The sequence below is a fragment of the Nannospalax galili genome, unplaced genomic scaffold, assembly GCF_000622305.1.
Source record: "Nannospalax galili isolate Female #2095 unplaced genomic scaffold, S.galili_v1.0 scaffold212, whole genome shotgun sequence".
Taxonomy (NCBI): domain Eukaryota; kingdom Metazoa; phylum Chordata; class Mammalia; order Rodentia; family Spalacidae; genus Nannospalax; species Nannospalax galili.
In genome coordinates this window covers 4,501,367-4,525,831 of record NW_008333884.1, presented here as the reverse complement: position 1 = coordinate 4,525,831, position 24,465 = coordinate 4,501,367, and the positions used below count along the sequence as shown (strand labels likewise).

The 24,465-nt window shown below is 48.4% G+C and overlaps 1 protein-coding gene across 8 annotated transcripts in view; it reads right to left on the bottom strand.

Moving 5' to 3' along the window:
• Window positions 1-24,465, bottom strand: part of Rap1gap2 (RAP1 GTPase activating protein 2) — a 251,257-nt gene that overhangs the window by 25,741 nt on the left and 201,051 nt on the right. For 3 of the 8 annotated variants that reach the window (XM_017797085.2, XM_029561467.1, XM_029561473.1), the window contains 10 exons: window positions 22,980-23,114; window positions 14,058-14,195; window positions 12,194-12,312; window positions 9,973-10,086; window positions 9,597-9,714; window positions 9,142-9,268; window positions 6,333-6,409; window positions 5,878-5,916; window positions 4,024-5,059; window positions 1,022-3,922 (listed from right to left, as the gene is read on the bottom strand). In XM_017797085.2, coding sequence (XP_017652574.1) covers window positions 5,908-5,916; window positions 6,333-6,409; window positions 9,142-9,268; window positions 9,597-9,714; window positions 9,973-10,086; window positions 12,194-12,312; window positions 14,058-14,195; window positions 22,980-23,114 — 837 coding nt within the window. In that variant the 3' untranslated portion in view covers window positions 1,022-3,922; window positions 4,024-5,059; window positions 5,878-5,907. Of the gene's footprint in view, window positions 1-1,021; window positions 3,923-4,023; window positions 5,060-5,877; window positions 5,917-6,332; window positions 6,410-9,141; window positions 9,269-9,596; window positions 9,715-9,972; window positions 10,087-12,193; window positions 12,313-14,057; window positions 14,196-22,979; window positions 23,115-24,465 lie in introns of those variants that run through there. The other 5 variants (XM_029561472.1, XM_029561471.1, XM_029561469.1 and 2 more) reach the window with 3 other exon arrangements.

The window sequence follows — 24,465 nt, the reverse complement described above, 5'->3', positions numbered from 1 at the left end:
GGGGGAATGGATGGGGGTGCTGACAGCACAGTGGACAGTGACAGGGATAGCAGAGTGTGGAGGCTCTAGTGGGAGAGGAAGGCTGTCTACCTGACGAGTTTGTATTCATGCTCAGATGCCGAGGAGCTCAGAAGGTGGGTGACTGTAACCAGTGATAGTCATGTATATAGAGATTAGAAATGCATGTGAAAACGTCTCAATGTCAATAGGCTTGGAATGAATTTTTCTGTATGAAATTGTGTGTTTTGACAACGAAGTGGAGATCTTTTTTAAACGTTGGAACCTCATTTAATTTTATGTCTTATAGAGTTTATAATGAGTAAAAGATTATATAAGGGTAATAATTCATCTGTAAACCTAGAAATGTACAGCCAGTTTTGAAAGAGATGTACCCTAGCTCAGAAAAATGTTATTGAATAGGTTAATGCTGTTGTAATGAAATGTTTCTTGTAATTAAAAATAAATAAATAAATAAATAAATAAATATTTAAAAGTTATGGTTAGGTTGTGTATGTGTGTGTGAAAGAGGGAGGGAGGGAGGGAGGGAGAGAGGTATATGCAGTGCATGCAAGTGCACACATTTGTACTCCCAAGCACACATGCAAGGCGAGAGGACACTAGCTGTGTCTTCCGTTACTGTTCTCTGCCTTACTGCCTTGAGACAGGGTCTCTCACTGAACTGGAAGCTCGCCATTTTGGTTAGGCTGGCTGGCCAGTGAGCTTCAGGATCTGCCTGTCTTGCCTGCCCCCTAAATCCTGGGGTTACAGGCATGCATAGCCATGCCCAGCTTTTTGTGGGTGCTGGGGATTCAAACCCAGGTCCTCAACCTTGCAGAGCAAGCTCTCTTACCACTGAGCCATCTCTCCAGCACAAAGTTTTTGCTTTTTTTCTTTTTAATGGATGGCTCATTTAAAAAATTGTCAGCACATTTTAAGCCAAAATGACACATGTATAAGGCAGCTGATACACAACCCCAGGGAAATGAATGTGCTGCCCAGGTTTAGCACTTCATGCAAAGAAGCAGATACCCTGATGGACACAAAATATGTTATTTATTGTTGATTTCTGCAAAGACACATTTAAGCAACAAAATATACATTTGTCAACCTTTTAGAATTTGTTTTATACATTAACAAATACAATGTGCTACCATAGCAATAAATTAAATGTACACTATTTACATTACATAGGCAGTCAGGGTCTACAAATCACCTCCTCACTAAGAGGAAGGAAAGAAAAGTCATCATCGTCACAGGGAGTCACTTCCAAACTACACTCTACCACAGGCATCTCTTCACATGGAGACATCAGCACTCCCCAAGCTGGAGGTCAAAGGGTGACATCACAAGGAAGAGTTGGCACACACCACACACTAAGGAGCAGGAAGGGGAATTTCACCCTTCCAAGTGGAAATGTCACAAAACCAAAGACAATGGCAATTAAATCCCAATCTTCAAGTCAAGTACTCTCCCCTCAGGGCTGGCAAAGCCCAATCCAGAGCCCCTGTCCTAGCACCTGCTCACTCAGTACTCAGTAGTGCTCCACTGCCTTTGGCCCTGGGCGGTTGTCTTCTTCCTCCCAAAGGGGCACACAGCCCAGCTGAAAGAAGAGGGGTGTAGGATCAGGATAAGCAAGGGACTGCTGATGAAACAGATACCAGAACTTGGTAGAATGCCCCAGAGGCCCCCTACCAAGCTATAAGAGATAGCCTTTCGGGCTATACCTGCCTGCCTTTGCCTTTGATTAGGGGAATGGGGGCGGGGGGGGTGCTAGCCAGAAGCTGGGTAAGGAACATAGGCTTCAGAGCATGACTGATTGGCCTGGTCCCTGCAGCCCAGGAGCCATAAGATCTACCTGAACCCCAGCCAGTTTCCCACAGCAGAACTGTCTTTGCAGACTAAGAAATAAACAACAAAGGGTAATGTTTAGTTGGCACCTTGAGGGGTCAAGGTAAGGAAAATGAAACTGGCTGTATCCTGCCTAATTACCTGATCTGGGTTTTCAATAACCATGCCCATTTTAAGAACTGGAGAAGCTGGGAGCATAGCTAAGTGGCAGAGTACTTGCTTAGCATGAGCAAGACCTTGGATACATTCCCAGCACCATCATATAAAAGGGGGGGGACCAGAGAGAGTTTCCTTTTACCACTTTTACCACTTTCTGTCTTAATTCAGAACAAGGAAGTCAAAGGCTAATGCATCTTTTCCCAGGCCCTAGTCACAGAGCCCAAGAGCTGGAATCCCTCCCTGTTTCCTTTATTCAAGCTGCACCCCCAAACCCCAGGGCCCTCACTGACCAATCCAAGATTTCTCATGATGAAAAACAGCAGAGGCTGAGGCCCTGCCAACACCCTCCAATCCTGGCACCTCCCAGTGTGGAGGCCCCAGCCAAGCAGCTTCCCCAAAGCCCAGGCCTCAGGAAAGGCAGAGGCTTACTCGACCAACAACACAGCTGGCACACAGGAAAGGGCCCTGGGCTGTGGGTCTAGTGTCAGCTTGGCTACTAGGTGGCTGTGTGGCCTCAAGCAAGTTCTTTCCCCTCATCTAGACGATGACATGTTGGATGAGATGCTAACAGGGGCCAGAAGGCTTGAGAATCCAATGATGCCCACAAAACTGAACCACAGATTATTTTCCAAGAAACGCCATTTGACATTCATTATCACAGACAGAAACTGTCTAAGACCTTCTATCTCAAGCTTTCCTGCATCTGTTTTGAAGCATCAGCAGAACTGGAGACAGAACAGAGGCCTAACAGCACCTGCAAAGTTTAGCTTCTTCAGTAAGGCAGGAAGTGCCAAGCCAGAGGTGTGACCAAAAAAGCCTTTCATAGAGGTCATGGTGGAAGGGCTTCAGATATGAGTGAAGCCTCATCTGCACAAGCCCAGTCACAAGAGCTGAGAGGCTTCAGTAAGACTCTAAGCTGCTGCCCACAGTCCAGAGGGCTGTAGGGGGCTGGGCCCTCATTCTCATTCAGCCCCCAGAGGATCCCAGACCATAATACAGCACTGCACAACCATTGAGCAACTGTAACTATGTGCTACCCAGAGAAGGGAGCCAGAACCCTTGTAATAGTTTCAAAGAAAACATCGTTTGACCTTTGAAGTTCCTGTGGAAACCTGCCAGTACAGTGTCGCCAGAATCTATGGGCCTCCTTCCAGCAGTGGGTGCTGCTACACTGACTTTTAATAAAAGCTAAACAGATATTCTGTTGACCTTCTAGCTAGAATGAATCTTACCAGACTAGTACTTTATGCAAGCAGGTTTTCCAAATGGGTGAAGGGAGCAGTCCCCCTCCCCTGGCTATAAGTGCAATGAGAACAAAGAATCAAAATTTTGCTCAGATGACAAAAGCAAGAGGGGAAAGAGTTAACAATATCAGCCCCAAACACTGTCACATGTCTGTGCTTTGGCTTGGGAATAGATCCTTATGCAGAGAGATAAAGCACTTGGTTAGAAATCTTGTCATCTGGTCACTGAAGCAGACGCCCAGCCAGCATCAGCCCCAGCAGCCCTGTGCCAGAGGCCTGTGTGTACTTAAAGTTGCAAGACCTTCAAGGGTTGCTGTTTAGCCTTGGTGTTTAGGCTGGAGGATGCTCCACCCCACACCCAACATCAGAAAGCCTTGCAGGGTTGGAAGGCTGAGAAGCCAGAAGGGCTGATGAGCAGGCTCATCCCACAGAAGGTGGCCCTGGTCGGGTGCAACGTGCAATGTATAAAGCACAGGCACATGGACCTGGGCTTACAGGAGTCCTACAGATGTGGCAATTGCCTAGAGACCTGCAAGTGGAGAGGGGGTGAAGGAGGGTTGAGTTGAGAGGCTGAGCCTAGAAGCAGCCCCCAGGCAATACTGGGCCCCTCACAGATGCCAGGAACACAAATTATGAAAGGACAAAGTATTCTTTCCAACACTAAGTTCAACCTTCACACACTGGCCTGACTAGAACTCGCCAAGTCATCCCTACCACACCTTTCCCCTCTTACCTAAGGGATGGACTGAAATAAGTACATACTAAGTTCAACCTTCACACACTGGCCTGACTAGAACTCGCCAAGTCATCCCCTACCACACCTTTCCCCTCTTACCTAAGGGATGGACTGAAATAAGTACACCTTTTTTGAACTTTCACAAAAGTGGAGACCTGGACCCCAGCTGAGTCTTTGCATCCAGAGGCTGGTCATTTGGTTTTCTCAACCAGCAAACACCCAGCACTGGTCATTTGCTCTCCCTGAACTCCTGGCTGTCCATTCCTTCATAGGAAAAATATTTAATCAAAGGGGGAAAACTACCTGGGCTTCTCCTACAGCTAGGATAATCAGGAGCATATGTGAAATGAGAAAGGAAACACCTTGAGAGGACAGTCAAGGAAGTATACAGCCAGGTCCCAGACATACCCAGCTCTGACTCTGAGCTGGCCACCAGCCTGAGCCCCCTAAGGAGAACCTGGCAGCAGGGTTATGAGCCCCCTAGGCCTGGGCTAGTAGATGTGTCAGAAGTGTTTCACATAGGAGCAGTAAGATATTTTGGAACTCCAGAGGAACAGGAGCAATGAAGCTGATTTTTATAGGATTCAGCTCTTGGAAAAACAGCCCTTCCCTTCCACCACAAGCAAATGCATGTCCAAGAAGGCACTGCACTGTGACCCAGGACAGACAGTACCCACCATGCTCTCTGCAGTCATCTCCGCTCCCCACTCACCACCCCTTCTGTCTCTAGCTCCCCAGTTTCCATCTGAACACCCTGGAACCCAGGTCCTCCCCTTGCCCAACCCTTTTCCTGCAGACAAAACAAGATGGCAGTTGACCCAGACAGACGTCACATTGGGAGGTGAGGAACAGGGTGGCCTCTGGGTAGGAGGCCTTGTCCAGAGATGGGCAGGTGCTTCAGGTCTATTGATGAAGAAGCCAGCAGGACTATGGCCAGGTCAAGACATGGAATAGACAGCTGGTCATCTGGGTAGGAGGCCAGTGAGACAGCAGGCCTGAACAGTCAGAGTAGTGGACGGCACCCCCAAACTGCTAGAACAGGAGCATTCCACAGGCTAGAATCAAGACTCCCCTGAGGAGACAAGGAGGAGGGAGACAGAGAGCAAGCACTGAGTGAAAGAAGGGAGAAAAAAAAGGCTGGTGATGTGGCCCTGAGGAGTCGGGTAGGGACAAGGATGCACTCAGGATAAGGCAGGTGCTAAATACAAGGGTGTCTGGCTTCAGCCCCAGAAATTAGGCATATGCTTTACTGTGCTGTAGATGCATTCGCAGCCAGGCGCAGAGGGTGGAGGCAAATGACACGCTCCATTTTCCCCTCTGGTTTTTTTCATGAGCAGGTTTAATACAAAGTGGACCCTTTCCCTTGATCTCAAATGAGAGCCCCAGGGGAGTAGAAGGTGGGGGGTCCTGATGAGTCTCTAGTGACTTCACTAGCAGGAGTTCATGACTGGGCTCATGCCAGGAGCAGAGGCCTCCCTGGGGCTGTCCCTCATAGTGCCCCTCATAGTACTGGCTGGGCAGGGACATCTCATGTCATATAAGGAAGATACATCCCAGTCTGGAGCCTTGGCCAAAGATAAAGGAGGAACAGGCTGCCTGAGAACAGGAAACCAAGGGGTAAACTGAAGAAGGACATGGCCTCAAGGTTTCTGCTCCTTCTGCCTACTATAACCAGTTCCATCCAGTGTGGTGGTTTGTCCCAGTGCCACTGGACAACCCTTCCTGACCATGGTCCTCAGCCCGTCCTTGCCCCTGCAGATCTGGGGAAGCCCATTTCCCAGATGACAGCCTCTCCTGCTAGTCTCAGGTCATAAGGTCACAGGCACCCTGATCTTAAAGGAACACTCCCCTCTCAGGGCCACTGTAAGACAAACCCTCACCCTCACTCACCTTGGATAGGGGAAGGACTCCTCTTCCACATTAGTGACCCTGTTTAAGAAACATACAGGAATTTTTCAAAAATCAGACAAGAATCCCCTCCACCTGCAATTTCTGTGCATCCACTCTTGGTAATCTGAGCTCAGGAACAGACTTGGGTTCCCAGGAACCAGCAGATCCCAACTCACATCTGGGCATGGCTGTGTCCAAGGGTGTAACTCTAATGCAGGAAGTGTGGTAAAGGTGGCTGGTGAGCCCCTGGCTAATGTCTGCACCATGTGGGAACAGACACCATCACCCAGATCTGGCCAGAGAACCCTTCCCCTGCCTCCCTCTGGAGACACCCATGTGACATCGGAGATGCACTCTCTCTCCAGCGCACAGGGGAAAAGGCTAGTTGTGGAGGGTCCAGGAGTGTGGGACTTGGCTTCACGTGCTCTTCCTCAGCCGCCTCACACAATCCTTACCGCACTAGAGCTGGCATGGCTGAGCTTATCAAAGCGAAACTTCAGGTTTGACCTCGGGGAGTTTCTGCTTTTGGCATCTAAGAAAAGAAAAAAGAGGAGGAGCTGCAGGGATTATTCCAGTAAAATGGGAGTGCTGGGTGGGAGGCCAGAGAAAGGAGTCTCCAAGTCTCCTTAAGGCATGCTCACTGACTGGGACCCACTCATCAGAAGCAACACTCAAACTTTGAGAAATGTTGTAAGCAGGTTGTTAAACATGGGCCAATTTTAAAATTAAATTATATAAGCTTATATAAGTAAACAAACTACAATCAACCAGCATAATAAATACTCAAATTTGATTCCAAGTTCAGGGATATCACGGTGACAGCTTAAGATTAGCCATGATGAGTATTTACACCACCAAAACTGTCAGTGCTTGGCTTATTGCTTAGTGGTCTAGAGGTAAGAAACTAATGGATTAAACTTGAAGATGTGCGTGCCTGCAGCCACTACTTCATGAGTAGGGTCATCAGTGAGTGTTCACCAGTATTTGAAAACTATTATCAAATTCAGAAAATAAGTTGCTTATATCACTGACAAGCAAATGATAGTCTCCTAATGTGAAGTACTTGTCAACATAAACAACAATACCAAACGACATCCATGTGGGAAGCACATTTGATTGTCATCTGCTGCCTTATGCTGGCTACAGGCACAAAAGTTAGGCAAATATCAATGTATGTTCAGTATATGTTCTGTAAGAATCATTTAGACATACAAGATTTTCAGTGAAAGATACTGTTTTATACCATTATTTGTAAACTATGTGCTTCTGATCCATCATATTGTTAAAATTTATTCTATGTGAATGTTTGTGTGTATATGTCCCTCTCTGAGTAACCCTGCCATTCCCTTTGGGGCCTCAGCAAGCCCAGGTATGAAATGACCAATGACCAGACAACCAAGATTACAGACAACCTTCAGTGTAGGGCTTCCCAGGCCACCTCTCTCCTCTCAGCCTGCCTCTCCTCAGACTCAGTGGAGCAGCCAGAAACAGGTTTCAAGACCTCCAAAGCCCACCCTGACCCTTCCAGAACCCAGTACAATGTGTATGAGGATAGGACTCAAAAGCAGAATATCAGAGTTAAATATGGCCTGGAGGGGAAGAGTTCAGAAGATGTATCACATGGCATGGTAGACACTGGGAAAGTTACAGACTTGTTCTACAGTCCCTTCTGCCCTGGGTGCAGACACTCCCTAAGCCTCCCTTGAGGCTTAAACCCTATTCTGGAGAACAGTCTGGCATTCACTCATTTTGGTATTTATTTAGTGTCACACAGGACAGTTTTGGTGATAAGATTCTTCTGTTCACTCCATCAACATTTACTAAACCTTATTTGGGGTGTGGGGGAGTTGAGACAGGATCTCCCTGTAACCCCAGCTGGCCTAGAACTCTTCATATAGACCAGGTTGACCTCAATCTCACAGAGATTTGTTTGCTTCTGCTGGGATTAAAGGCATGCACCAACATGCCTGGATTGTCCTTATGTTAAAAATAAATAAAATCAGGAAATGTAAATGAATGTATCTAACTACCTCATATTACATATGAAGAAACTGAGGCTCATGACGTGGGCCTGTCAATGCCACATCTAGGATTAGACTTCATCTCTAGAGCTGCCCTGGCCTCAAGGAGTTGAATGAGATGAAACTCAAGTGATTCATTAACTGGGAAGCCTACCACAAAGTCACTTGCTTTGACCCCTGTCTTCCTTTTGGCATTTTTTTAATATCTACCCTCTGATGCCTCAGGGCTGGCCCCTCCCCTTTTCCTCAAACCTGGTGCCTCTTACTCTGGTCAACTGAAGGAATCACAGAAACCCAAAAGACCCAGGCCACTGTTCTTCCAACCCCCCACCACCAACAGTAACTTTTGCATCCTACATGCTCTCCCAGAACCAGACCCCACCGGCTGTCCACTGTACCCTGCTGGCCCCCTCTCCAGCCTCACCAATCCCTTCTACACGCAGCGTGCGGCTGCCAAAACAGTCTTTCTCAATGTCAGGTGGCACTTCAGGAGCCTTTGGTGGCGTAGACCACTTGCAGGACAGTGTCAGGGTCCCCACCAGGGTCTCTGGTAGCCCACTCATGGTCATTTCAGCCTCTGTCCTCTCTCACACCTTCCCATGATTCCCACTGCACTAAACCTAGTTTGGTTCCAGAACGCATGATGTTTCATTCCTCCAGGTTACAGGCTTCTCCGCTGTGGTTCCCTCTTATCATCATTCAGGGACAGAGGTCCTGGGTATGCCAAAGGGGAGCAGAGAGTACTCAGCTTTCTAATCATGCAATCCCAATTCCCCACCAGGGGATTTCCAAAAAATCATTCAATTCTGTGAGGCTCGGTTTCCCCATATGTAAGAAGAATAGAAGCTTTTTAATTTTTCTATGTATGAGTGTTTTGTCTGCATGTATATAAGTGTGCTGCCCATGGAAGTCAGAAGAGGGCATTAGATCCCCTGGAACTGGAGTTAAGGATGGTTGTTAGCTACCATGTGGCTGCTGGGACTCAAACCCTGGTCCTCTGGAATAGCAGCCAGTGCTCTTAATAATTGATCTACCTCCCCAGGCCCTAGAATATAATCTTTTTTAAGGTTTTAAGGTTGATAGACAAATCGAGAAAGTTGGCAGAGCTAAAGGCCCTAAGATCTTAGAGGAGGAGTAGAAGCTGGCCAATTTGGCATGCCTGGGGTGCATGCCTTGTGAACAGCAAATAGGGAACATCCCTGACCTCCCAACCTCATCATACACATCTTCAACTGCCACTAACCTGTGGGACTCCGGCTCATGATGATGGGTGTGGCAGCAGCCCCCAGGCAGGGGTTCTCGCTGCTTGGGGACGGACTGTAGACAAACACCTCCTGCTTGAAGGGTGACGTTGTGGATGGCTGACTGCTCTAGGGAGAGAGGCTGGGTGAGCAAGGCCAGTATACCCTCAGCAGCCCCATAGCAGTATGGAGATGGGCCGTGCAAGTTCAAGACAGCCACTGTCTCCAACCCCACTTGGACCTGTTACCCCAGCCATAGTGCAGCCTCTACCTGACCCTTCCCCCTCTCCAGCTAGTGTCCCCATTGTAGACATCCTCCAGCCTGGCCCTGGCCCTCTACTGCTAGCACTCTACTGAGACGGAGACAGGTAGTAACAGCTGCCTAGGCCACCACTTGTCCAGAGTATGACCAGTAGGCCCCAGAGTGCTGTCTATAGGCTGAACAGGAGACACTTACCCCACTGTCACACTCCTCCATGGCCTCGCCCTCCCCCGCTGTGCTGCTGAAGCTGCTGGTGCTGGAGGAGGAGCGGGAGATGTTGGCACGGCCATTCTCCTTCAACTTTATGAAGGGCCTGCAGGGAACAGGAAGCAAGGCAGCCCTGGTCACAGAGCGCCAAGACCCTACCCCCAAGCCTCAGGCCCTGCCCATATCAAGAGGAGAACAAGCCCAGTGGAGATCTGAGCTTGCCCATAGGCTCCCCCTGTGCCTGCCTGGTGGCCTTTGTTCTCCAGGAAGTTCCAGAGGCAAGAGCTGTCACTCTCAGTTTGCCTGGAGGCAGAGCTAGGCTCCAAATGGCTACAGACAGCCTTTCCCAACCTGACTCTCTTACTTCTCTTTGTTGGGACAGATTTCCGGAGAGCTGGGATTAGATGAGGTCTCAGACTTTATCTCCTGAGAAGAGTGTCCACCATCCGGGGTCTTGGGGGTACTGGAGGCACTGTCACTGAGGAAGAGGGAAATGAAGAGAGGTGAGGCCCAGGAGCCAGACCCCAGCCCTTGTTCATCCTGGGCCTCAGACAGAGCTCCGACTGCAGGGGCTAGTGCCCCCTACAGGGTACAGTGCAGCTGCCACTTCCCTTCCCACCTGAACCTCTGAGACTACCACACACAACAGGGTTTTCTGCTACTTTCCCTACAGTAAGGAATCATCTAGATTCCTGGTGAAGGTCCAGGGCCACCAAACAGGGGCCTTGGTTTGATAGCCTCCAGCCAAAGTCTACCCCTCTCACAAGCTGTCCCATGTGGCAGAGCTATGCTTCAAGAGAAGCTTCCACCAGGGACAGAGTGTGGTCTATAGGAATTATCCAGTACCCACTATTCCTGAGGGTGCTAGGAAGGTCCACTATAGGACTCTTGAAGACAGCCTACATAAAGACCATAATAAAAGCCCTCTGGATGATGTGACAAGCAGAGGCCTACTCTCAACCCAAGGATCCAACGGTTTCCCTTCTATAGTTCCGCAAAGACCACAAATTACCCTGTACCAGAAACTGGGGACATGACGGTTCTGTCCTCAGTGCACTTTTTTTAGTAGCAGCATTATTAAGATATAATAACATGTCATATGACTCATCTATTAGTGGACAATTAGTCTTTAATATGTTCATAGAATTGTACAGCCATCACTGCAATCTAATTTTAGAATATTTTTTGGCTTCTAAAAGAAACCCTGGCCCCATCTGCAACTGGCTGTCCACCCCCACCCCCACCCCCACCACTAACCTATTTTCTATCTCTATGGACTCACCTGGTCTAGACATTTCTCAGAAACAGGATCTACTGTTCGTGTGGTCTTTGCATCTGGATCTTCCCACTAGCTTAGATTTTCAAAGTTTGCCAGTGTTGAAGCCTGCATCAGTACCTCAATGCTTGCTATTGCAAAATAATATTCCATATCATGGGCACATCCCATTTTATTTATCTAGTCATCAGATGAGTGGTGCTCCAGTTGTTTCCACTTTGGGCTACCATGAATCATGCTGCAGTGAGTATGTGTGTACTAGTTGTACCAGCATTTTTTATCAACAACTGTTTTCAGTTCTTATGTGTCTAAACCCTCGGGTGGAATCACTAGGTCTTATGGTAACTCTGTGTTTAGCCTTCTGAGGGCTGCCAGACTGTTTTCTAAGGCAAATGTACTATCTCCCATCCCCACCAGTAATACACAAATGTGCCAGTATCTCTGCATCCACTCTAACACTTATTATTTACCTGCTTGATCACAGCTACCCTAGAGGGCCTAATACACTTTGTGTGTGTTTATGTATGTGTACGTGTGATGTATGCATGTGTGTGCAGGTGCATAAAACTGTGCTTGTACTTGTGGAGGTCGGAAGTTGGCGCTGGGTGTCTTCCTCTATCACTTTCCACCTTATTTTCTGAGACATGGTCTCTCACTGAATCTGAAGTTCACCAACTAGTCTGAGAGCCCCAGGGAGTCTCCTGTCTCCACCCCCAATGCTAGAATTACAGGCATGCGCCACCACACCCAGATTTTTATATAAGTGCTGGGGATCCAAACCCAGGGCCTCATGCTTGCACAGCAAGCACTTTACCCACTGAGCAATCTCCCTAGCCTTCCACACACTTTCTGTGAGGCTGCTAGTGATCTCACTGTCAAACCACACAGGGTTGAACCACTACACTGAACTTCCCTCCACATGGGACACAAATGGGAATTCTCCCCACTGGCCTTGGGGACACTACCCTGTGCAGCCTCTCCTCCTCTCTCTTCCTTCCCTTCTTTGGTCTTCCATCTGCCTGTGAACACTGGGGCTCTTCACATCCTCTCTGAGCAGTTATGTGGATCTGTTCAGTTTCTTTCCACCAGCAACTCTCTCACAGCACTGCCCGATTCTTTTCTAGTCAGGGACTCTCTCCTAAACACAGAGTAAGTGACAGCATGGGCAGGTACCTGAAGTAAGGCTAAGGTTCAGGGGAGGCCTAGAACTGGGCAAATCTATCCCCATGCTTGAGCACCTGACAGTTGTCAAGGAGGAGAGAGCTGACCAGCCCCACAGCTGGGATGGAGTTCAGGCCCTGACAGTTACCATCGTGTCCGGCTGTCCCCCTGGCCTTCAGAACCAGGGTGTAGGCGAGGGAAGAGCCCAGACCGCCGCTTGATGGGGCTCCGTGACTGGTTCTTCACTGTTGCTGCGGCCACTGGAGGCTGCCGATGAAATCCCCACAGTGAGTGCACATGCCCAGACTCAGGTCTCCTTCCCTCCCCATCTGGTCTATACATGGCTCCTGGTCTGGATCTCAGAAAAGAGCAAGGAGCTGAGACCCCAGTACTCAAGCCACTCACAGCCTCTTTCCTGTGTTTTTAAGCCAAGCCTATAATACCATATAACGAGCCCACAAAACCTGAAACTTTTGGAAGATCACAGGGTCAAGAACTCCAGAGTAGGGCTATATTCTGAGATGGCTGCAGTGATTCAGGGGATTACAAACTGAAAAAGCTAGAGAGCCATGGAGTAGCAGGCTTCAACCTCCTCATCGTGCCAATGAGGAGGCCAAGGGGCCTTGTCAGGGTCTGCTAGGACATCACTGGCAGGATCAAGACCCAGGGCTCCCAACTCTCCATCACTGCTTATGAATAAAGGGACCCAGGCAGGCATCACACTAACATACAGAATGCAAGCCACTAAGCTGGGTCCACATGCACTGGCCAGCCAAAGCTTCTGCTTTGGACACTTGCCCAGCCTCACAGGGGGACAAATGAAGAAAGTCTGAGGAAGGAGAAATAGAAGCCTAGAGTGAGTCTTTACACCTGCTATTCCTCTAACTCAGGCCCAATGCCATTCATGTGCTGTCCAACTTTGGACAAATGGTCAAACTCTCTGGGTCTCAGTCTCTTTAACCACAAGATAGAGAAAATCACCCTGCTCTGCTGACATCATAATCTTCTGAGAGGAGCAAGATAACAGATAGGAAAATATGTGGTAAATTAAGTCATTGCATAAGCCCATTTATAGTAAAAGTCAGCATCTTGGTAAATCTGTTCTGCTACTTTAAAAAGTTGTTTTGGCAGCTGGAAAGATGGTTCAGCAGTTAAAAGCAATGGAGGACCCAGGTTCAGTTCCAAGCACCCACACGGCAGTTAACAACTCAGGTTCCAAGGGATCTGACACCCTCTTCTGGCCTCTGAAGGCATTGCATAACATGGGTGCACTTACATACATAAAAGCACAACACTCATACACATAAAAATAAATAACTTTTTAAGAAATTCCAGTCCATACAAGTCTAACTGATGCCTTATTAATGGACTGGCTATGTCCCTCACCTGCCCAGTCCCTGATTCAAAAGGACTGAGTTCACAGACCCATAGGGCCCTCTCTCCCAGGGAAACTGTATGCACAATGCAGTGATGGAAGCGGGTGAACTTTATATCAGCAAGTAAGTCCTGCATTCAAATCCCAGCTCTTCAGCTTAGCTGGGTGACCTCCAGCAAGATACTTCTCTGAGCTTCCTTTTCCTAAACTGAGAGTACTTCAGTACATACCTCAGACAGCTGCAGGGATTAGGTAAGATTTTGTATATGAATAACTAGCTCAGTGCCTGGTGCACAGCAAGTTGGGGTGGCCACTGTTGTCATCAGTAACAGGGGTCTCCATCATGGGTCCCAAGCCCCTGCTAGTTGACCCAAAGGAGAAGACCCAGCTGTCAAGGAAACTTGGGAACATATTTCTTATATAAGCCAACCCCAGGGGCTGCCTGGCACAGAGGCTCCAGATCATTTTCATCGAGCAGAAGCTGATCATCCCCTTAGGAGCCTCGGTTTCCTCCAACCATCCAGCTTGCCCTGCTCTAGTTGCCTAGACAGACCCAAGGTGGGGATACTCTTCCTCCTCTGCTGCATGTGCTGACCCAGTGCCATGCATGTGCTGACCCAGAGCCCATGGCACTCACCGAGAAGGTAGTCTTGGTGACCTCCATGCTGTTGTGGACGATGCCCCCGCTGAGGCTGCCAGGGATGGTCCCACTGTGCAGCTTCCTCTGGCTGCCCACCATGGTCTCCATGGAATGGCTGCGCACACGGATGGCCCTCTAGGGGGGGGGGGGTAGGTGATGACAAAGCTCTGAGAGTCAGCAACCAGTCCCTCTGGATGACTCTGCCCTTGGGGCCCTCTATGGGGGGGGGGGGTAGGTGATGACAAAGCTCTGAGAGTCAGCAACCAGTCCCTCTGGATGACTCTGCCCTTGGCTCATGTGAACATATGTATGCACACATAAGAACAAGTATGCACACAGACACAGAGTCCTGTACCCCACAAACTAGTGTTTGCAGAACTTTCCATATTCTATCCAGGCAGGGTCTGAGGGCTCAGTGCTGCAAGATGGGCCCTCTTAGGGCTAAGGGATAAGGGAAGCAAGGCTTGGAACTCAGCAGGTCTGGGTGACACTGTCTAGATGCCAACTCAACCTCTCTGAGTTATAGCTTCCTCATCTGTAAAATGAGTAACACACATTCTACACAGGACTGAGATGAAGACTGAATGCTGGTAACAGACTGTACTTTGACTTCTTTATATGTATGGGGGGAGGGAGGAACTCATGCTAGGCAAGCACTGAGCTACAGCCTCAGCCATATGTGAGTTCTTTATTCAGAAAGCTAAGCTTCCTTCCTAAGTGTATGCTGGACTACCACCCCTGCTGTCGCCACATGGATCTTGGTATAGAACCATGTATATCAAAGCCGCATCTTGCCTTTCTCTGGGCTTGCAGAGGCTGAAGACACACTCTCTGGGTCAAACCCTTGAACTCTAAATGGCTGAAGGAAATGTGCACTCAGACTAGTCAAAGCAGGGCCCCTCTTGGGTCATGGTGCTCACTTATGGCCACCAAAGAGAAAAGGGAAATGTTGGAAAACAGAGGCATCCAGGCAAGGACAACAAGGACAGACAGGTTATCACAGTGGATGCAAAAATGAGAACAACTAAGTCACAAGACCACTGAACTCCCAGGAGAGCTGGGCCTGGGGTGACAGCCACTCCCTCAGACTTCTCTATAGGGCAGCACTGCTGTGCACAGTACCAAAGGGGAGTAGTCACAGTGCTTGCAGCTCAGCTCCACCTACAGGAGGATTTCCAGCGAAATGAAGGCCTATAGGATTCTGGCTCCCCCAAGGATAATACTCCTTTTGCTGCAAAGGCTTAAAGAGGAGGTGCATTGAGAAGGGTATTCTCTCCAGTGACCCCAAGCCCTTGTATCATCTCCCTCTGATCATTCATTCATTCACTCAATAACATGGCTAGGTGATACAACCTAGCAGTCAAAAGAACAGAAGTCTCCAGGTGGTGCTGTCAGAACTTATATCTGGGCTCTCTGCTCCCCACCTGTGAGCTGGTGACTCTAGCCAGGTTGCTTGCTGAGATATATGTAGAATGGGATGGAACATGTTTACACCAAGGGGTGGTAGTGAGAACACAGAAGGCTTAGGAGAAAGCCCAGTGTATCACAAATGTGGCTTCTCTTGTGGTTAATATTAAGCACTTGTGTGTTTCCTGTGTGCCCAGCACCATGCCAGGAACTAGACTAACTCTGGTCTAGAGGCCAGAGTGGCCTTGCTTCCAAGAAGTACCCAGAACACATTCCCAAAAGTAGGTCAATAATATAAGACCTAGAGCCTGTGAGGGTGGTCTACCTGTGTTAATCAGTTGTCAGGGCCGCAAGGGCAAAGGTTCATGGATGCCTGTACTATACGTGGTTCGTGTATAGGTACCAAACCCCAGCTCTTCTCGATGGCAGAACCAACATCCAATCCAGTGTCTCCTCTTCCTCCATGGGATGCAGAGTAAGTCAAGATCAGTCTAAGGCACTCATGTAACTCATCCTTAGCCAAAGAAACAGGAGAAAATGTCTGCTGGAGGCTTTGGCAAAGGATTTCCTCAACTATTCCAAAGGATGTAACATGTTTGCACCTGAAAATCCAGGAGCCATTAGGGGCCAAATCAGAGGGACAAAGCTGGCAAGCCAGGGACCCGTGCAGGGGAAAATGGAAAAGAATCGAAGTGCTTTGGCAAACTGAGCCCAAGTCACCTGGGTCTTCTTACTATAATCATTAATGGATTTTCCTCACCGTGCTATGAGCCTATTGAGGCAGAGTATTCTCAGAACCCTGGCTTCACAAAACAGACATGGGCTGAGCTGCATCTTGCTCCCTTCCTTCTAGACTCAGATCAGTACACATCTCATGTGCCAGCTGATAGACATATCCAGAGAAAAGGCAAAGTCCCTTTCCTTCCCTTGAGGCAGTCAGGAAGGGCTCCATCTAAGACAAGGAAGACTTGGCAAACAGCACAAATACTGCTCCAAGGAACACCCTTGAGGCCAGAGATTCTCTAAACCTGGGAATGGAAAGGGGCCTCGTTCTGCCTGTGTTTCTCACCTGACAAGCAACAGAGACTCAGGAAGGCTGCTGGTCAATGTGACAGCCCAGAAAACAAGCCACCGACAATGAGGTGCGTGACCACCAGTCTAGTACCCATCATCATATGGCCTCTTTTGTCTGTGTCAAAGATGCCCCTTGAGGGATGTCACCTCTCCCCCTCACTGGACCACAGAAGAGTTGCCTAGCAACAATGTTCCTAGGATATGATTGCAATAGCCAGCACATTTAATTCACTCCACAAACTAGCATTATAGAACCGTGCACCCTTTGGAAACCTGGGAACATCCAACATATCCTCATGTCCTTGAATGAATAGAGAGGCTCCTTATATGGATCAAGTGCTCCATAAACACCAGCATCTTTAGACACTGTGTCCTCCCTGTATCACCACCACCACTGTAATCTCCAAGAATGACTTGTGAAATTCTTCGTGTATGTTCTGATCTATTCCTCACCATCTCTTTCCAAGAAAGGATCCAGTGTGGGTAACAAGCCCTGTGCAAACATAACTAGCCTAAGGAGCTTCGCATACACAATCTTATTTAATCTTACAAGACTGAGATGTAGAAGGAATAACCACACAGCAGTAAGACCTGAAGTGAGACCCAAACCCACGAACCCAGACCTCAAGATTGAAAATATAAAGTTGGGTATGATAGCACATGCCTTAATCCACAGACTAGACAGACTTAAGAACTGAAGGTCAGCCTGGGCTACATAGTAAGACCTTGTCTCCAAAAGGAAAGGATGAGAGAAAAGAAAGTATGAAGAGACAGAGGATGGAGAAGGTGAAGAGAGAGAGAGGTCACTGGCTACTGAACTAAAGATAATTAGAAACCAGGAGGTTTCAAGGCCTTGCTCTGAAAATAAAAAATCAAAGGCTGATGTCAGAGAGGGCACCAAGTCCTAGGTGCCCGTGGTGCTACTGTCAGCAAGGTGAACCTGAGGGGCCAATCGGCTGATGAAATTCCAGGGAGAGCAGGTTGCCTCCTGCTTTCAGCAACAGGAAGAATAGAGCCCTGGTTCTCCCATTGCTTTGCATATGAACTTGTCTATGACACTGTACAACATGATGATGGTTCCTGCCAGGAGGAGCTGTCACAAGGATGACACAAGACAGTGTGTGTCCAGTACCTGCATGGCTCCTGACCACTCAGGATCCACTCTCCTGCCCCAATCTTAGTGTGAAAGACAGGTGACACCCGCCTCTAAGACCCCAAACAAGGCTTTGATTGGGATGAAATTGTCCAATGATACCTAAAGGGTTTCACATTGCAGTCCGAGGGACAAGTGAATGGAAGTGCTGGCCTTCTCACCTTGGCAGCAGTCAGAAAAGGGAAAAAAAGGTGGTGGCGATGGAACGAGGAAGGCAAGAGAGGGCAGTCATGGAAGCCTTTGCATAGACATGAGGATGTCTTGGGACCAGTTGGGCTGACTCCCACTTACCCCTCGTTCTTCCCTGGCAAAGCTCACCTGTCCTCTGTTCGAGTCCTCCAGGGATGGGCTAGTGGGTGGTCTAACCTTAGGAAAGTTCTTTTGTACGTAGAGTTAGAATCTTACCTAAATTTATAGACCTTGCAGTCTTGGGCCAGCCTATTCTATCATTTCACATGACTGTCCCTTGCTGTCATCCTGGTCAATCACCTCTAGTGCCATCAAACTCTCTCCATCACTGTGGCCTTCCCAGCCCTCAGAACACCTCACTGTTACTTCCATCAAGTTCTCCTGTGAAGTATAAGGACAGAGAAATGGCACCGCTTTCTCATTAGCTAAGTGTGTTGTCACCTCATCTCGGCCCCAGATGGCTTCACAGGACAAGTCCCTTTCCTGCCACTCATACCTCACTTCCTTACAAATGGGTTTTGTGGGTTGTTTCAATTTAACAAACCCACCTTAAGGGATAAAAATCAAGGAGATGAGCACCAAGGGGTGGGGAGGCATGCCTATCCAAACCTTGTAAGTAAAAGAGGCACGGGCCCCTGAGACAGACACTGATGTCTTGCCTGCTGAGAGGGCTTCAAACAGAACCAACTGACAGCGCACTCACTGACTATGGCTCCAAGCCAGGGGCTGAGCGGAGTGAAGCCCAAGGCCTAGCTCTCTCTCTCACTGCACCATCAAAGGTAGTAGAATCATCCAGGTACCCCAATTTCCTGTCTCAGGCAGAGATGCTGAAGGCTTGGAAATGTGACCTGCCCCCCACCACACACACACACCCTACATGCCCACATCCCCCCACCCCCACCCCTGGACTCCATCTGCCATCATTGGTATGGCTCAGTCTGTGGCTATCCACAGGACCCCAGAGAGGCTTTGTCAGGAATGTGTATTACCTCTCCTGCCACTAGGGGTCAGGTGAGACCAATGCACTATCTATCCCAGGCGCTCAAAGGCTGAGAGAAATTAACCTGCTACCTCACTGCTCACTGTGGTCCAAATTCTACCCACCTCCCCTTGTCCTCCAGCCCTGTTTCTCTATGATAAGGTCAGTGGAGGGTTGAAACAGCTCAGTGTTTCTTGAAATGTGGCCCATATGTGCTAAACATCCATATTATGTGGATACCTCAAGTGTCAGCATTTTGTTTCATTAAAGACCAGTAGGTTAGAGATAAGTACCTTCCAAAAGTGACTAATACATATCTCCTCTACCAAGAAAACTGTTCTGCAAAGTTCCCAATAGTATATCCACAGGCCCCGAAGGGTTACATATGTCTATGCTATCTGAGCCACGGAAACACCTTTTGAATGAGTCACTGCTACAGAAGATTAGTCTTTACCAGTATAAATATGGATCTTGTGAAAGGAAAGCCTCAATCACAGTCAGAGGAACTGAAGCAAGGTGTGAAGGACCATCCCACACGACACACACAACTGCACAGTAGGTCTGCTTCTGGGGGTACAGGCAAAGGGCTGTGGCCCTCTGGGGTGAGAGAAGGCCAGTTTGGGGAAAGGAAAGGGGATGGATGGTGGGATAGCCCTCAGTCCTGAGTGTTATCAGTTCCCCCTGCCTATGAGAAGAGAGCTTTCAGCACATTTCCTTCCTGGAATCATTTCAGGCACTCCTTCATTCAGGAGAGACGCCATGGAGGTCTGGAATGAATTCTACAAGAAATGTCAGTTAATTCTGACACCACAACCCTGCCTCGGAAAGAAAAAACAAAACTAGCTGTAGGTTCTGAACTGGGTGGAGCCTTACCTGTGGCCTGCTCCACATGGGAGATCTGAAAGCACTGCCCACTGAGGCAGCACAAGAGAAGCCGTGCTTCCCCTCGCAGGAGGAGGAAAACACTGATCCAGATCATCTACATTCTGAAGGTTCACTCTGTGTACCGGACCCAGTGGCCCCCTCTCCCCCATACTGCAAAACCTCACAATCTCAGTGTGGCTTGAATGAGAATGGCCCCCCACAGTTTGGACTTTGGACTTATGACCAGTGTTGAGACTGTGAAAGACTATGTATGGGGATTTCTTAAATTGGAATAAATACATTTTGCATTATGATATGGTCATGAGCCTATGGGGGCCAGGGAGTGGACTGTGATGGTCTAGATGAGAATGCCCCCCACAGGTTCTAAGTATTTGAATACTTGGTCAGTTGGCACTAAATACTTTAGGAGGTGTGATCATGCTGGAGGAAGTGTGTCACTGGGGTGGCTTTTGAGAATTCATAGCCTTACCTATGTTTTTTTCCCTTTCTCTCCCTCTCCCTCCCTCCCTTCCCCCTCACTCTCCTCCTCCTTCCCCCTCTCCTTCCTATGCCTTCTTGAAGATGTGAGCACTCAATATTCTGCTCCAGCAGCCTCAGCCACCATGACTCTTAAATAAACTCTTCCTTCTATAAGTTTCCTTGGTCATGATGTTTTATCACAGCAACAGAAAAGTAACTAATACACTCAGAGACAGGTATGAAATCTGAATGCAGAAGCAAGTCTATCTTCAACCACAGCCAAAAGGATTTAGGATCAAAAAGAGTTCCCTGGAATACTGACTCCTAGCAAGTCCTGATAGAGTCCTGCAGCACCCCTCTCTTGGAAACCACCTACCCTATAAATACCTCAGACACCCTGGAGTGAAGCACAGATCAACAGCTGCTGCTCCTCAAAGATGTAGAGAACTAGACAAAATGGCCTTAAGCCACTGTCCTTTAGCTTCTGGGCCACCTCATCTATTGGATGCCATGGGCAGAATGTTCACAGCTATAGGCTTTCCCAAGTTACAGAAATACTTAAAACCCTTAAAAAAATCACTAGATTTAAAATATAAAAAGAAGCTTGCAAAAGTCACAGCAACAAATGCTTCATAAATGTCTACAAATCACTGTATTGTGCTAGCTAGTCAACGGCAGCTCAGTTCTGATCATTCCACACAGATGAATTTACTGAAGGATATGGAACACTTTGATAGGTGTGATGAGAGGTGGGGCAGAGCTCAGAAGACCTCTAAGTGGTGGCTCCTCTGCCTTCCCCAGATCCAAGCCTGTTTTCTATAACCCTGTCTCATATTCACCCTCCTCTTAGCTAGGCCAACCTATCTGGCTCCCTCTTCCTTCCTCTACTTGTCCCTCTTCCTTGCTTGTCTCAAAATCAAACATAAAACAGAGTCTGGTTATGTAGCCCAAGCTGGGCTTGAACTCACCACCCTCCTGCTTTAGCCTCCCAAATGCTGACAGTACAGGCATGTACCCTGGCTCCTCTTACATCTTGATCTCCCAATTTCTCCTCTTTCAGCCTGGCTGCCACTGTCACCAGAACTAAACCAGATGCCCTAGGAATCTCCCATCAGCCTGGACAAGCAGCTCGGCACCTCCCCCGACGGTCAGAAGGAATCTCAGCAGCTGACTCAAACTAGGGAAGGCAGAGCCATGCCCTGCTCCCGGCTGTCCAGCTGGGCAGTGAGAGACTGACCCAGGCCTGCCCAGGCCTGGCCAGCATGAGTGGAATCTTTACAGTCAGAGACTGGGAGGGAAGATCATGTAACTGTTAAGAATTCGGAGACCTGAATTCAACTCTGGCTCCAGGGTGACCTGGGACAAATTATTTAGTCTCTTTGTGTCTTTGTTTCCTCACATATAAAACTATACCCATAATTATTAAAACTGAGTATAAATTACTATGCCAAATTATTGCATCCCTAACACGAGCCTTCCCCATAGAGCACTAAGGACAGTTGGGAAGTTTAAGATAATATGTATCCTACACAACACAGTTAATATGTTCCCTGTAATAACAGCTAAGGCTTTTAATCATTTACTGTGTCACAGGCAATCTGCAATTTCTAGGCATTATTTCAATGAACTCTCACAAGAACACCGTGACAGAAGTCCAATTTATCATCTGAGTCCTTACCAAAAAATCTATAGCTTAGAGTCTTTAAAGAGTTTGCCTAGCATCACAGAGCTGGGGTTTTAAAACACATCTAACCCCAGCCAGGAGTGGTGGCACACACCTTTAATCCCAGCACTTTGGAGGCAGAGGCAGGCGGATCTTTGTGAGCTTGAGGCCAGCCTGGTCTACACAGTGAGTTCCAGGCCAGCTGGGGCTACAGGGAAACCCTGTCTCAAAAAGACCAAAAAAAAAAAAAAACCAAAAAAGAAAACCACATATAACCCCAACCCTAAACACTGGCCCCTGAATGTGATGCTTATCAATCTCACTCTGATAGGCAACCCAGAAGAATCTTGAACTAAGAGTCAGCAAGTGTGGGTTTGAAACAAGGTTCCACCTCTGGGAACCTTGTCCCTAGACTCTGCAGCCTCTTGTAGCCTGTCCCCACATGTGTTAATGGACATAACAAGAAATGACTATCCAGCCACAGGCACAGGATTATGGCCATGGTCAAATCAGATGCTGATATAAGTGTTGTGTGGACCAACAAGTGCTCAGCCAAAAGACGACAACAAACTTTCTCTGCCCACATTAGTCTGTGGCCATCCAGGCTCCTTCGGGCACTTTTGGGGACAGGTAGCTTCCGTTTCCTTTAGCAGCCCATTCTGGTTAGAATTCTTCCTTTTTCAGTACCAGAGGGACTTGCCTGTGGCTCCAACCACCACCCCACTGCAGCTGCTGAAGACCCCTAAGACTGTGTGGCCTTGTTCCTACCATTCTTCCCTGGGCTCCCCAAGCAGAGAAAGAGGCAGCTGAAAGCAGCAAGGTTCTTGGTTTGTGCCAACTCCTTTCCTCTGTCCACTCATTTGCCTGCCTAGGGGACTATAGGAGATGACCCCAGGCAAACGAGGTCATGGAGGTTACTGGGGTCACAGCTGACTGCTCCAACCTCACACTCATGATGCCCTTGCTCTTTGCAAACACTTAGGAGACCCCTGCCCTATTCTGTCACCTCTAACTGGCCCTTAGGTTCTGAGGCTAGGGTCCCAATGACCTTAGCTGCTTCCTTTTTTTGCCTCCTGCCACTGCAACCCCCAGTCACCCTAACAGCCATACCTTAAAAGACTCCAAGAATCCTCCATGACCCCCATTCTCAAACTTGTCCTCCTCAGGGCCCAGGCCCAGCATGGCCTGAGTGTGTATGTGGAGTTCATCATGAAGGTTGTCCAGGAGGGCAGCCCGGGTCCGATCCTAGGAAGGAAGGGTATCTGGGTCCAGGAGTTGGTACCAACAGCAGAGATGTGAGCCTTCCTCATGGGGTCCAGATGCCTGGTCTGAGGGCTGCTGTGCTGAAACCAGTTCCTGGCCATGGTGGAAGCTTAGAGGAGACTGAGCTTCTTGCTTCTGTCCTTTTCTGCCCAGTGCTGCAGTTAGCACAGATGCTCTGGACCATTTCCTGCTCTCATCCTGCTGCCCCTACTCCCTGGCTATCCCACCTCACCTAAGGCTTGTGCTGGGGACACCCCACCTATACCTTGGCCCAAGATCTACATCTGCAACCCACCAGTCCAAGGCACTGCTCCAACCAGGTGTCCACCAAGGCCACACATGCTCCATCTAGGAGGTGTCATACACACAGGCAGGACCACCCTTTCAGCAGGCCACAGTCCTAAAAGAACTCATCTCCCAATCCTCCCCATGCTATCACAGGACCAAAACTGAAACCCTAATAGTCACTCTACAATTCCATTTCCCCACCTTTATTTCCAGAAGTCTATTATGTCTCCCCAACCCTGGCCCTGAAGGCGTGCCCAACCTTTTAACATTGTGACACAACATTGTCATCTATTAGAACTGTACAATGAGTTACACACACCATAAAAAAAATGTCATGAGGTTTTAAAAAGTCTATGACTTTGTATTGGGCCACGTTCATGGCTATCCTGGGGCACGTGTGGCCTATGGAACCTCCATGTAGTCTGTCAATCTTTGCTGAGTTTCTTAGTCTCCTGTTAATTGCTTCAACTGGCCACTTTTCTGTCCTATCTCCCTTCAACCTCTCCTCCTCACCACTGACCAGCATGCCTCTAACATGTGCATCAAACATGTCACTACCACCTAAGAACTTAGCACCCATCACCTGTGACAGCACTTCTCTCCCTGATCCAACTGCCTTCCATAGTTAAGTCACACCTTCCAACCTCCTGACTCAGAGTCATAGATTCTGTTTGGCCTTTGTTTGGCTGTTCCCTATGCCTGGAATGACCTTCCTCTTTCTTCTTACCAAAAGCTTCATTAGACATCAAGATTCAGCAGCTCAAGAGACACCTCCTCCAAGAAGCCTTCCTCAAACTCTTGGTCCTCCTTAGCAGAAGCTGGTTCCATCATGGCCCAGAGCTTGTACACGGTATTATAAATTATAACCATCCCTTCAGTAAAGACCCTTCCTACCAGCCTGTGATCTCCATAGGGACAGAAAAGATGTCTCATTTATTCTTGTATTCCAGTAACAGATAAAGACCCAGTGCATAATAGATGTTCAATAAACAACTGGTGATTGGCCAATGAGACCTGGAGTCCAGACGGAGTTATTAAAGAGTAT